Here is a 14,000-nt window from a genome sequence, read left to right on the forward strand (position 1 = left end):
AGATCCTGTGGTGAAGGTTGGAACTGGAGATATTTTTGTGTGAATTCATGGTTTTAAATAAGTATATAGACAGAGAGACAGACACAAAAGCCAACTTGAAATGAAATCTGGGATGATTTGAGCATCAAAATAAATAATGTTAATAATGTGATATAAACCACTGAATAAAATAGGAATCCATGAATGTATATTGACATAAAGAAATAGATAAATAGAGGAAGGAGAAAAAACTCTACCTTACAGCAGAGTGACAACTAATAAATGTAGATGGACTGATGGAATCAGATAAACAATTTGGCCATCAAAAGAATTATTTCAGGAAAGAATCATCAGTGGATGCTAAAAGTTTGATAAGGAACAGGATCTTTACATTACCTCAATACATTTCTCCACAAAATATTTACTTACTAATTAATTTTCAAAGGAGAGAATACTTACTAGTTTTCCAGTGTAAACATGTGGCAGACACCATCTTAACCAAGTGATAAAAATTAATGTCACTAGGACTTCTGTGCCTACTTTTTCCTCTTCCTCTGGCTAACTACAACTGAAAACCCTGGGCATTGTATACAAAACCAACATAAGAAGACTCTGAAAGGTGGAGCTAAGTATGCAGATTGGCTAAGAGACTCAGAACCTGAAGAGTAACACTGTGGTGAGTTCTCTGGATTTTCTTTTTGCTTCATCTATCCCAAAGTGGATCCTAGAAAAATCAGCCACCTAGAAATCCCCATGGGTCTAGGCAAAACAAAAACAAAGCTACAACAAAAGCCAGCTCTCTCTAGCCACACAATCAGGAAAGGGACAGCTTAAGCAAGACAGAATTTCTACATAATAACCTGTCTATTCCAGGCAGACATCACAGAAAAAAACCGTGGCCCCACCCTTCCTCACCACAAACTAAGGTCTAGTGGGGGGCCTAGACTTCCCCCCTCATGAGGCTGCAATGAGGAACCCCAACTCCCCCACCATAGCAGCATCAAGGAAGGCTAAGGAGGGAGCCAGAACTTTCATCCCTGCCTTTCTGCCCTCTGCCCCTATCCTTTGGTATCAGAGAGACCATGAGGAGAGCCTGGCATCCAAGCCCAACTGGCAGCAACAAGGACTCTCCTCCTTTTCCTACAATGGGATGGCGGTGGGGAAAGGAGGATCAGAGGAGGCCCAGGGGAGATCAGGACATCCACACTCACCCAGCAATAAGAGGTCACTCTGCCCTCCAACATCAGGAGAGGCCATGGTGACGAGAAGCAATTAGGCACTCCTACTCCTTCCAGTCAGGGAGGCATTAGGAGAGTCCCAGTGAAGGACCTTAAATTCTAACCCCAGTTGACAGTCAGGAGGCAGAGTCCCCTAATTCTTCCCCCTATCAGAGGAAGACAACTCAAACAAGAAGCTTAAATAAGATCTCAAATATCATAATCTAATACCTTCTAAAATGTTCAGGTTTCAACCAAAGGTCACTTGTCATACAAAGAACAAGGAAGACATCAAAAAGAATGAAAAAATACAATCAGTAGATGCCGACATGGAGATGGCAGAAATTTTTGAATTATCTGACAATACTTTACAATAGCCATCGTAAAAATGCCTCAGTAAAAAACCACAAGCACACTTCAAACACACAAAATCTCTCAAAGGAATAGAAGATGTAAAGAAGAACAGTATAGAAATTATAGAATTGAAAAATACCTAGCTGAAATAAAAGTCCATCACCAGAAATGGTATATGTTGACATTGTGTGCCTTCTGGCAACACGCAATGAAAAGAATACAGCATCACTTATATGGTCTGCAATATTTCTGCCAAAAAATATCCTGCAGGAGAATCTAACCATGAGGAACCAACAGACAAAACCAAATGGAGGTACATTCTAGAGTTACTGGACTGTACTTTTTCAAACTATCGAGGATTTTAAAAAACAAAGAAGGCCTGAGGAATTATTCCAGGTTGGAGGAGAAAGACGGAATGGATAACTCAATGCATGCTCCTGAGTTGGTCCCAGAACCATCAAGAATATTGAGACAACTGGTGAAATCTGTAAGAGGCCTGAGTATTGGGTGATAGTATTATTTCAATGTTGATTTCCTGACTGTGATTATCACACTGTGGTTATATAGAAGAGCATCCTTTTCTTAAAAGAAAGATAGTCCCTCTTTAATCATGGTTTCACTTTCCTTGGTTTCAGTTACCCAAAAATATTACACAGAAAATTCCAGAGAACAATCCATAATTTTTAAATTGGGTGCCATTTCGAGTATCATGATGAAATCTCACATGAGGTTTCATGTGAGGACAGCAACCAATCAAATACCATTGTTCTGATTTCCAGGTTAACGAGATTCTATTTAGTCTTTTAGAAAAAGCAAATATGAGGGCAATAATAACCATCAATGTGAGGTCCACTTGGTTCTTATGGTTCTTATACATAAATAAACTGGTTTTATCAGCTTTATGTATTAGTCTCTTACAAAATTTATTAGCATAAGTCAAAGTCATTGAAGTGCAGTCGTCTCTGGATATATTAGTAAAAGATCATTCTAGAACCAACAACACTCAAGACCCTAAGCATGCATAGCTTGCTGAGATACCATGAGCTATGTAGCCAGCTGGCATCCTTTGGGGAACACCTCCCCTCTGTATCCTTTAGCCAAACTGGACCATTGAGTCCAGAGGTCACCAAGGAACAGTGGTTAGTAGGGAGAAACTCCAAAAGATTCCTACATATGGAGATACAAAATAGATCGCCAATCTCTATTTTTTTATTTATTTATTTTTTTGTCTTTTTGCCTTTTCTAGGGCCGCTCCCGCGGCATATGGAGTTTCCCAGGCTGGGGGTCTAATCAGAGCTGTAGCCGCCGGCCTACACCACAGCCACAGCAATGCAGGATCCAAGCCATGTCTGCGACCTACACCACAGCTCATGGCAACGCCAGATCCTTAACCCACTGAGCAAGGCCAGGGATCAAACCTCCAACCTCATGGTTCCTAGTCAGATTCGTTAACCACTGAGCCACAACGGGAACTCCGATCGCCAATCTTTAAAAGGGGATTTTTTTTTTGAGGACGTGATAAAAGGCAAAGTAATCCCTATGTATCTTCAAAAGTTGAAAGGGGGAACTGTAAGTCTTCAGGGTACTCAGGCATTTCCAAAGATGACATCAGTATTTAGATTAGGACCAGTGCTGAGGGGAAGTACGTGTGTCCATTCACCATGCTTTAAATGAAGTGAATGATACAGGCTTGAAAACAAACACTCAGGACTGATTGTTCACGTTGAGAACAGATTCTCGCTTCTCTTTTCTTCCAACTTTCTATCAGGGTCAATGAAGATGACAACACATGCTATCTTTTCTCAGAGGGCCTGTTAAATTGATGGGCAAGGAAGTTGAAACTAATGACCAAAAGTGGTTTCTGGGAGAAAGATGTCATCCAACTTTTTTTTTTTCAGGGCCGCACGTGAAGCACATGGAGGTTCCCAGACTAGGGGTCAAATAGGAGCTATAGCTACCACCCTACACTACATCAACTCCAGATCCAAGCTGTGTCTGCAAACTATAACACAGCTCACAGAAACACCAGAACCTTAACACACTGAGCAAGGCCAGGGATCAAAACCGGCATCTTCACGGATGCTAGTTTGATTCATTAACCGCTGAGCCACGATAGGAACTCCTCTGGGTGATGATGGATTTCACTTATTTTACCGTCTTGCGCTCCATACTGGATTATCAAGACTCACTGGTAATAATTTGATCCAATTCTAATGTCATGAGGGAATTTAACCACTGCTATCAAAGGTAAATCTTTAAGAATCACCTTTGTCATAAAGTTTTATTTAGCTATAGAACTAGGAATAGTGTATTGGTCCAGGATAGATTCAACTAAGTTGAGAATGGGTAAAAGCGAGCTATCAGCTAATCCTACCAAGAATGTAGTAGGTGTTAAAGTTGGAAGCATTATCTCAAAGTTTAGTTCTAAATAAATACTTCCTTCTTCCCACAGTGATGCAATTTTTATACAATACACAGAGATAAGTGGAAAATAAATAGCTTACCTTAGATATGACCTTTCTTTATAAAAACAAATAAGATGTACTATTTTTAAAGTCTCAAAAAGTTCTCTCTCAAAAAATTCTCATATCTTTCAAACTATAATTCACATAATTAAAATATTTCAATGACACTTAATTATATATATGTTCAGGAGTGCTAGAAGGGACATAAGGCTTTTAACCCAAAATATTAATGCTTTATAAAGACATAAAAATGACTCTTAAAATTACTATTTCAATATCTGTTAGGACCTTTGTCCCTATAAGAGAAAGTTAATGCCCAAGGAATAAAAGAAAAAAAAATCAAAACTTTTACCTCTTTGTAGTTAATATGCCCATGCTGAAGGTGGAGAAACTCCAGGGCTCTATGTCCTGAGAGAAATCAATACATAATTCAATTAAGTTCAACTATAACTGAAAATAGAACTTCCTAGAGATCATTTTAAAAGGAAAATGTATAATTTTGAGGGTAACTGTCAAGGAAGTGGGAAACGAAAATGAATTAGCCCTAATTAATTAGATTTGTATAATAGTTATATTGTTATAGTACAAATTTAGTTTGCATGGTGTTTAAAGTTTCTGCTTAACTAGCTCTTATGACATTGGGTAAGTTCCTTAACTTCTCCAGGCCTCAGTTCCCTCCTAGGTAAAATTAGGTAAATATCCACCTTACAGTTTCATTGAACATAGAAAATAAATGCTAGGTGATAAGCTCATAGCTGACAGATGGCAGGAACTCAATAAACAGAAGTGTCATCATCATATTTTGCTTCAACAACCCACCCGGGTAGATAAGCCCAAGTACGAAATACAATACAGGGCCTAAACCATGGACCGAATGGACCTTCAAATGTTTTGTCATCATTGGACTACTTTATTTTTTTTTTTTTTAGGGCTGTACCAGAGGCCTATGGAGGTTTCCAGGCTAGGGGTCATATGGGCACTGTAGCTGCTGGCCTACACCACAGCCACAACAATGCAGGATCCAACCCATGTCTGTGACCTATACCACAGCTCATGGCAACACTGGATCCTTAACCCACTGAGCAAGGCCTGCTATTGAACTTGCGTTAGTTCGAAAGTGGATGGATGCCAGTCAGATTTGCTTCCTCTGAGCCATAACAGGAACTCCCATCATTGGACTACTTTATACTATAGAAGGACAAAAAAGTCTCAGAAAGCCACCTGCTCCACCCACCTGATATACACATACCCTGAATCTTCATAGAATCAATAGGAATATCAACACACCACGCGAATAGATATTCAAAGGTAATACCTTATTTCTGCTGTAAAGCACATCCGCTTTTTCAATTCATACAACAAAAATATAGCCACTACTATAAGCATTTATGCCATAAGTGACAAAGTCACAGCCCACACAAATAACTTGTATAGAGGATTCCAATGATTTACAAACCCAAACCACTGAATGAGGCCAATTCTAATGAACTATCTCACATAAATATGTCAACCTTGCACACAGGACCTATGTAAGTGAAAACTAGTTCAAGACGTTTATGAAATCATCTGAGTTATTAGTAAGTAAGTGTTAAAGTTTTAATCTCCTCATATAAAAATTCTCACAATCTGTGCAGACTAGGAGTTGCCTCCAATTATGTTCACATAAACATGTTTATCATTATATTTTACATTTAACAAAGATTAATAATATATTAACATATTATTAGGACCTTTGTCTGATACCTACTGAAGAAAGGCAAGCAATTATCTCATTGTTAAAAATTTTTAGATTTTATCTGTCTTGCTAATTTTTTTTTCCTTGTCTTTTTGCCTTTTCTAGGGCCGCTCTCATGGCATAGGGAGGTTCCCAGGTTAGGGGTCTAATCAGAGCCACAGCCACAGCAATGCAGGATGCAAGCTGTGTCTGCGACCTACAGCACAGGTCACAGCAACGCCGGATCCCCTGAGCAAGGCCAGGGATCGAACCTGCAACCTCATGGTTCCTAGTCGGATTCTTTAACCACCGAGCCACTACGGGAACTCCTGTCTTGCTCATTCTTAAACTCTAAGGATTAAAACTTGAATGGTCCCACTTGTGTTTTCCTCTCTGGCCCGTTGCTATCATTTTAGTAATTTCAGTTTCATAGAACTTAGACTTCGAAGATACTTTAGAATTCATCAAGTTCAACTCCCTCATTTTGCAGGGGATGAATTAAAAGTGAATTGCTCAGAGTCACCCATGTAGTTTATAGCAGAGCCAGTATTAGAACCTAGTCTGATTCCCTTTTCCACCATCTCTGACTCCCTTTTAGTAATACGTATTTAATGGAAGTAACACTGGATCAGCTGTGAGGATACTTCTAGACCAGGTCATTAGCAAGTTAGCTGTGAAAACACCCTGGGATCAGTTTCCTCATCTGTAAAATAAAGGAACTGGACTCAGTGACCCCTAGTGTCCCTTCAAATCATAAAATTCTTTGATTGTAGAGATCTTACCCACCAGAGCTCAATATTCCAGGTCTCTTTGCACTGATAAATTTTCATACTTTATTTGTAATGTTGTTCTGCTTTGAACCTTCTGAAGGTAGTGTAACTATAATATATTGTTATTGTTTGCATCTAAAGAAAACTCAGACATAGGACATATCAAAAATTAACCTGAGAAGTTCCTGTCCTGACTTACCACAAACGAATCTGACTAGTAACAAAAAGGATGCAGGTTGGATCCCTGGCCTTGCTCAGTGGGTTAAGGATCCTGAGCTGCTGTGAGCTGTGGTGAGAGTCGCAGACATGATTTGGATACTGCATTGCTGTGGCTGTGGGTAGGCCGGCAGTTGCAGCTCTGATTCAGTACCCAGCCTGGGAACTTCCATATGCCTCATGCACAGTCCTGGGAGGGAAAAAAATCGGAAAAATTGCCATAAAATACAATAGTTTTTAATTATATGCCAAAGTAGCTCATGTTTTCCATGATGAAAAAACACCACAAATACATTTCATCCAAGAAACAATTTTTTTTTTTTTTTTTTTTTTTTTTTGCTTTTTAGAGCCATACCTGCGGCATATGAAAGTTCCCCAGCCAGGGGTGGAAATGAAGCTACACCTGCCAGCCTGCACCACAGCCATAGCAATGCCAGATCCAAGGTGAATTTGTGACCTACACCACAGCTCACAGCAATGCTGGATCCTTAACCCACTGAGCAAGGTCAGGGATTGAACACACATCCTCATGGATACCAGCTGGATCCACTTCCACTGCACCACAATGGGAAGTCCTCCAAGAAACTATTTTTTGCTACCATTCACCTATATCCAGATAACTCAGCCTTTGCCGCAGAGTTTAGAGGCACTGTCTTGCTGTACCCCTGTCCTCCCCAACTCTGTCATCCTTCTGGGCACCTCTAATGCCAAGGACCATTCAGATTCCCCTGCCAGAACCCAACCATTTTTTTTAAGGTTAACATTACTTTTTATTTATTTATTTTTATTTTTTGTCTTTTTGCTATTTCTTGGGCCGCTCCCGTGGCATATGGAGGTTCCCAGGCTAGGGGTCGAATCGGAGCTGTAGCCACCGAGCCTACGCCAGAGCCACAGCAACGCAGGATCCGAGCCGAGCCGCATCTGCAACCTACACCACAGTTCACGGCAACGCCAGATCGTTAACCCACTGAGCAAGGGCAGGGATCGAACCCACAACCTCATGGTTCCTAGTTGGATTCGTTAACCACTGCGCCACGACGGGAACTCCACATTATTTTATTTTACTTTATTTTATTAGAGTATAGTTGGTTTACAGTGTCGTGTTAGTTTCAGGTATATAGCACAGTGATTTAGTTATAAGTTATAAGATTTAGTTATATAGTTATAAGAAGCCAACCATTTTCAAAGCCACCTGACTCAGGGGACCCACCCTTGTGGCTACACATGGTCCTTTACATATACTTGGAAATGTAAAAACAAAAATGAATTCCTCACTCCTATCACCTTCCACCCGCCTTTCTTCCCTCCCGGTCTATCAGTTCTTCGGCTTCATGAAGATGAACCTCTAGTTTATCCAGTTCCTATTTCCCTCCCCAGAGAAACAGCCAGGGACCCAATAAGTAAAGAGACTTCCTGCTCCTCCCCTGAACTCAATCAATACTCAACCCTGGCCGACTCCAGCCCTGGCTTTCTCCTTTCCCTGCACTGGCTCAGTGCAGCAGGGGAGCTCATTAGCAATACATAAGATAGACTTTAAATCCCTCCCTTAACATTTCTGACAGATATACTGTTCTCGAAATCACGACAAGGAGCCGGCACTCACCTATTTCTACGTGTGTTGAAATGCCACAGGGGGAACTTCTAGGGCAGAGGGAGCCCAGCGCAATCAGCAGTCCGGACCAGAATCTGAAAGCAGACATGCTCTCATTACTCGCTGCTCCCATGGTGACGACAAATGCTCAGGACTGCGGCAGGCCTCAGGGCTGAGACTGAAATCCCAGCCCAGACCCGCCGCTCTCCCTCTAAGCAGGTCCCTGTCACAGGAAACCCAGCCTCATGTCAAAATAATATCATTTTCCAGTGTGAAGTCAACTGTTTACTGTTTAACTTCACCAGAACAGCAAACAAACTCCACCTGGGATAGAAAAAAATCGTTCCACTGATATCTAAATGCCTCTAGCAGGAAGGGTTCCCAGCTTCCGGCCCAGGTTTCCCCCTGGATTTCTTTTCAGTATGAAATCTGGGATGGAGAAAGCAAAAATGTCTCCCAATACTCTTTGCTTTCCTAAAAAAAAAAAAAGAAAGAAAGAAAAAAAAGACTCATCTGCCTATATTGATAGACAATATATTGGACCACCTCACCTTACAAGGGCAGATCTCTCTTGCATCTTTCCACACATACATCTGAAGGCCCTGCTTCCTCGGCCTCTGAAGCCACAAGTGCTGGGAAATCTTTTATGGTGATCAGCTGGAACAGGCTTCTCTTTCAGTATTTGGCAATAGATAATGACCCACTCGTTGGGGATTACACAACAGCAACCACTCCTGGTCTTCCTCTCTCGGGCTGTTCTCATAGGGCTTATCTAGAGCTGGCTGCACAGGCGGCTACCTGCAGCCCCAGCAAAGACAACGATTCTCTACTTTCAGAGTGGGTGAGTGGGGAGGGACAGATTTAGAATCAGAAAAGAAGGATCCAGAATACACGAGGCTCAGAATACCCCTGGCATCAAGTATCCAAATCTATGTAGCACTTACTTCCCAGGGAAAATTAGGTTAAACTCTTCATAGAAATGATGGATCTTAAAGCTCAAATTAGGCATGTTATATCTTAAAAGCAAGAAAGGAGAGCCTCAAAGAGTGGGAGGACATGTATTCGTTCTCAGGTTAGCCAAATGGAAAAGAAGAATACCAGACAGGATGATCTGAGACCCTTAGGTGTCTGCCAAGTTTCTTCTGTAACGCTAACTCTTGCAAAGCCCCAAGGAAAGGAATCCTAGAGCTCCCCTCCACCCTGGCTGCATTAGGCCCCACTGCTTCTGACTGCAGATCAGAGGCCATAGGCTGATGGGTTTTGTTTGGCTAATAAGGTGTTTTATAAACTTAGGCCATTTTTTTTTTAATGGGAAAAATCCACACAGATATCTCTATCTGTGGCTCTCTTTAAAAAACAAAACAAAACAAAACAAAAACAACTGGCATCATGCACTGATATTCCCATGTGATATGAGCAGCCAGAGCTGAGGGGTCAGTGGTCAGTGGCCTCCTCTCTCCCAGACAGAGCATGCCCTCCCCAAGTCCTGCAATCCCCGCCACCCACACAATGTGTGCAGGTTACTGTGCCTTTCTGGCCACCAAAGTCCATGTGATTTGCTCGCCTTCCACTCTGGCCTTTCCAAAGCCTGCAGGTGAGGGGGTGGCAATGATAACTTAAGGCCACAAGAGCCAGGAGTATCCAATGAATGACAATGCTAAGAGGGTTACCAAGGGTTAACAGGAAAAATACCACACTACCTGAAAATGATATCTAACCAGATCTAATAAAAACAAACCGGATTTTCCAAAAAGCAGAGAAGGGGGTTCTGAGTTCAGAAACTAAGCAATAGCAATTTCAAATATCTCATTATTTTTTTAGTGTTTAAAGTTCAGAAGGACTTAATTTTCTGTATGTAAAAGAACAGGAGGGAGTTATTTGCTCAGGCAGTCAAGTGTTAGGTTTAGGAAATAGGGCCTTTATGAGGAACACTGCTTGAGCGCTTATGAAGTTTGTGTTACTTTTGAAACTGTGAAAACAAAGATATGACTTCTAAAGGAAAGTTAAAATAGAACTTGCAATATTAAGAAAACTGACAAACGTGCATGGAAGAATTTTTCTTTCCACTCCAAACCCTCTTTCCTGCTATAAGTAGCTTCGTTATAAAACAGATAGCATGGGAGTTCTCTTGTGGCTCAGCAGGTTAAGGATCTGGTGTTGTCACTGCAGTGGCTCAGGTCTGATCCCTGGCCCAGGAACTTTCATGTGCCACGGGCACAGCCAAAAAAGAAAAAAAAAAAAATAGGAGTTCTTATCGTGGCTTAGCAGAAATGAATCTGACTAGTATCCACGAGGACACAGGTTTGATCCCTGGCCTTGCTCAATGGGTTAAGGATCCAACATTGCTGTGAGCTGTGGTGTAGGTCGCAGACACGGCTCAGATCCCGTGTTGCTGTGGCTGTGGTGTAGGCCGGCAGCTACAGTTCCTATTCAACCCCTAGCCTGGGAACCTCTGTATGCTGAGTGAGGGTGCAGCCCTGAAAAAGACCAAAAAAAAAAAAAAAAAAAAAAAAGGGAAAGAAAGAAAAATAGACAGCATGAATCTACCGTTTAGAGCTTTTCTGGAAATAGAGACACCAAGTTGAGAAGTAAATATGTGGGTACATTAAGGAGTGGGTGAGGGGACAAGGCTTGAGAGCCACAGGGTCTGGAGCTTCATTTGGATCCCTGTTTTGCTACCTCTTATTGGGGTGACCTTGGGCAAGTTACTATAAACCGCTTTTCCTCAGTTTCCTGACTTATAAACCTATCCGTAAAAATGGGGCTAATAACAGCACCCACCTTATAGGGTCGGCCTGAAGATCAGATTAGTAAATACAGGTAACTATTTAGAATAGAGACCAGCAGAGTGCTCAGCGCATGTTGACTATTATCATTCACGAGACATTTTCCCTTTCTAAAAAAGATGGACCTTAGATTTCTATTGAGTAATAATAGGAATACATATTTTACACTCACGTATTCAGCGATACATCATTCATAACAATTTAGATTTGTGTATAAAGCCACACCGGGTAGGGCTTTTGAAGTGAAGGTGGGTTGCCTCCTGCCAATAAATGATAGACAATTTTAAGATCCAGAAACTTTTGAGATAAAGCACAGAATTTTAGCTCGCTTCTACCTGAGTCTTAGAAAGTGGGTGTCATCATAGTGCCCTTATAGCGAATGGGGGAGAGAATGGAGAAAGGTGAGAATTAGGAGCTGGAGGTGCTCATGACAAGGGGAAAGCCAAGGAGAAAGGAAGAAAGGTCATTGCTGTCACCTGGTGGCCTTATCCCTTTAAAGCCCTGAGGCGCATGCCTGGCCAGCTGGGGGTGGGGGTCGAGGTGGCAATCAGGGCAGCCTGGAAGCAAAGTAGGAACCAGGAGGGACTGTTCCCACTCTAAATGGGAGTTTGCAAAGGACACAAAACCGTGAGGGAGGGGAGAGAGGAGAGAGGAGACGGTGAATTTGCTATTGGTGAAACCCTTGGTGGGTTCCTTCCTTCTCAAAAAGAAACACTTTTTTTTAAAAATCACAATTTACAACTGCATTGCTATGAAGAATGTATTAATATTCAATGTAAAAACAGTATTTTCCTTCTGATTTGAAAAGAAATTAAATTTTTGTGTGCCCCTAAAAGTACTGTGGGGCCTAGGCATTGTACCTACTGTGCCTGAGAAGTCCAGCTAAGCAAGGGAGTAGGCACCGTTTGAAACAGAACCTTGATAAAGTAAGCAGAGTAATTTTGGAGCAAGAAAGGCAGCCACAGCCGACTTCACTTTTCTGGGCCTGTTTGCTCAAGAGTACGAATTTCCTAAAACACTTAGAAATCAACTATCCGTAGTACTCCCCCTGCAGGCAGTAGACGGAAACACATTGGCTCCCCACCCAGGAATGTGCTCCCCAACAAGCTGCTGTCTCCATCAGGACTGCCTCTCTCCTCGCAATTCCTTCATTTGGAAAGAAAAAGTGAATCTACTCACGCAAGAGGTTAAACTCTGTTTAAACACTGTTCCCATCTGCCAAATGTGACTGACTCAGAACTAAGTGACACTGACTCAGCAAAAACCAAAGACAAAATATAGATTGCTGCCTTGGTTTTTTGCAAATAAAAATCCAATACTCTACAAAAAGGCTCCGCAAAAGCCAGAAAGGTTAGCTCTACTATCTCAACTCAGTAGAAATACAGAAGGGGAGTTTTTTGAGACTTCTGATCCCAAATCAGTGCGTAGAGTCAGGCTTCATTTGAACCAACGAATTCTGAGTAAAGGCCTGCTATTTTTACTTTGATCTGTATGGAAGATGAAGCTTCCTTTCTGCTTCTGGGGCTTTAAGCAAAGTCTAATTGTGACTCTACCTTGATTGATTGATTTTGACAAATGGTCCCATTGCCTAGTTGGTGGCCTAACTTTAATCTTACTACTTGTTTGACCTAGAGCAGCCAGCAAGGCTTTGAACTTTGTGCTGAATTTAATGTAGCTACTGTACTGAGCATTATACATTATCTCATAGCATACCTATGGGGTGGGTATTGTTGCTTTCTACAAAAGAGAGGGCCAAGGTTAAATAACTTGGGGAAGTGAAACTGACAGTATTAATGGCCTGAAATGGGCCTAAACCCAGATTGGAACTTGAACCCATGTGCCTGGACTTAAACCTGGCCTAAACCCAGATTGGAACTTGAACCCATGTGCCTGGACTTAAACCTGGCCTAAACCCAGATTGGAACTTGAACCCACAGTTTTGTATTAGAATCACTCACCCTGTGTCTGGACTCACTTAGGTTCAGATTCTTCATGTCTCCACACAGAAGGAATTCAGCGAGAGACAAAGTGATAGGCAAGAAATAGACTTATTGAGTGCTTGTGAGAGATGCAAGCAGGCAGGCAAGGAAGCTCTGCCTGGAGGATCTGGTGGGCTACAGTTTTATCACCCCAGGGGAGTGGGGATTGGAAACGCCCACCTCTTCCTTTCTGGGAGTGGTAGCTCCTCCTCAGTATCTGGTAAGGTGTGTGTTCAAATCCGCAGAAGGGTGGTCCTCAAACTCTTGCCCTTGGTCTGAATATGAAAGCAGGCCTAATCTCACCCCCCACCCAAAGACCTGAGGCAATTCTCAAGACTCCACTAGTGAAGCAAACCTCCCTTGTTCTGATGGTTTTTTGAGCAATTTATTTACTTACAGCAGTCTCCCAAGGTCCCCTAAGTTTCCTTCCTTAACTCCCGTCTTTTACTGGGACTTCTAAAAATACCCGTGCCTACTCCATTCCTATCAGCAGATCACAGCTTGTCAACAACAGATTCTGAATTGGGATCCAAATCTGTTTCCAAAGACGCTTGCACCAAGGGCACCCCTGCTCCCAATTAATGGAGCTTATTCGCTTAGACACACATCCAGAAATGCATCCTGGCAGTAGAAAGCTGGACCCCACTGCATCTCTTGGGCGAACTCTCGCTAGGTTTACACCCTAGGTTCACAGGAGCTATGGCAATGAAGAATCGTGCGTGATCACGACTTTAGAAGGTGGGGCAGACACCAGCACATCCACAGACCAAGGACAAATTCCAGCGGCAGGGGTGGGACGGGGTGTGGGTTTGCAGAAATTGTGGGGAGGGGGAACAGCTCTCCTGCAGGGGTTGAGGGGCTAAGGAATAGTTGCAAACGAGAGGAACAAAGGTGACGGCGGTCCCCAGGTGCATCTCCCAGCGAGCCTC

General features: G+C 42.2%; 1 protein-coding gene across 9 annotated transcripts in view; it reads right to left on the reverse strand.

Moving 5' to 3' along the window:
- The window catches only part of GPLD1 (glycosylphosphatidylinositol specific phospholipase D1), a 63,880-nt gene that overhangs the window by 46,181 nt on the left and 3,699 nt on the right, over positions 1-14,000 (reverse strand). For 4 of the 9 annotated variants that reach the window (XM_084967567.1, XM_084967563.1, XM_084967566.1 and 1 more), the window contains exons 1-3: positions 8,858-8,954; positions 8,319-8,401; positions 4,368-4,423 (exon numbers count right to left, since the gene is read on the reverse strand). In XM_084967567.1, the coding sequence (XP_084823693.1) occupies positions 4,368-4,423; positions 8,319-8,401; positions 8,858-8,895 (177 nt within the window). In that variant the 5' untranslated portion in view covers positions 8,896-8,954. Of the gene's footprint in view, positions 1-4,367; positions 4,424-8,318; positions 8,494-8,857; positions 8,955-14,000 lie in introns of those variants that run through there. The other 5 variants (XM_084967565.1, XM_084967568.1, XM_013977471.3 and 2 more) reach the window with 2 other exon arrangements.

This window comes from Sus scrofa, chromosome 7 (genome assembly GCF_054392235.1).
Source record: "Sus scrofa isolate SSC_HxYL_T2T_F1_AM1 chromosome 7, Sscrofa_HxYL_maternal_Yorkshire_Landrace_v2.0, whole genome shotgun sequence".
Classification (NCBI taxonomy): Eukaryota; Metazoa; Chordata; class Mammalia; order Artiodactyla; family Suidae; genus Sus; species Sus scrofa.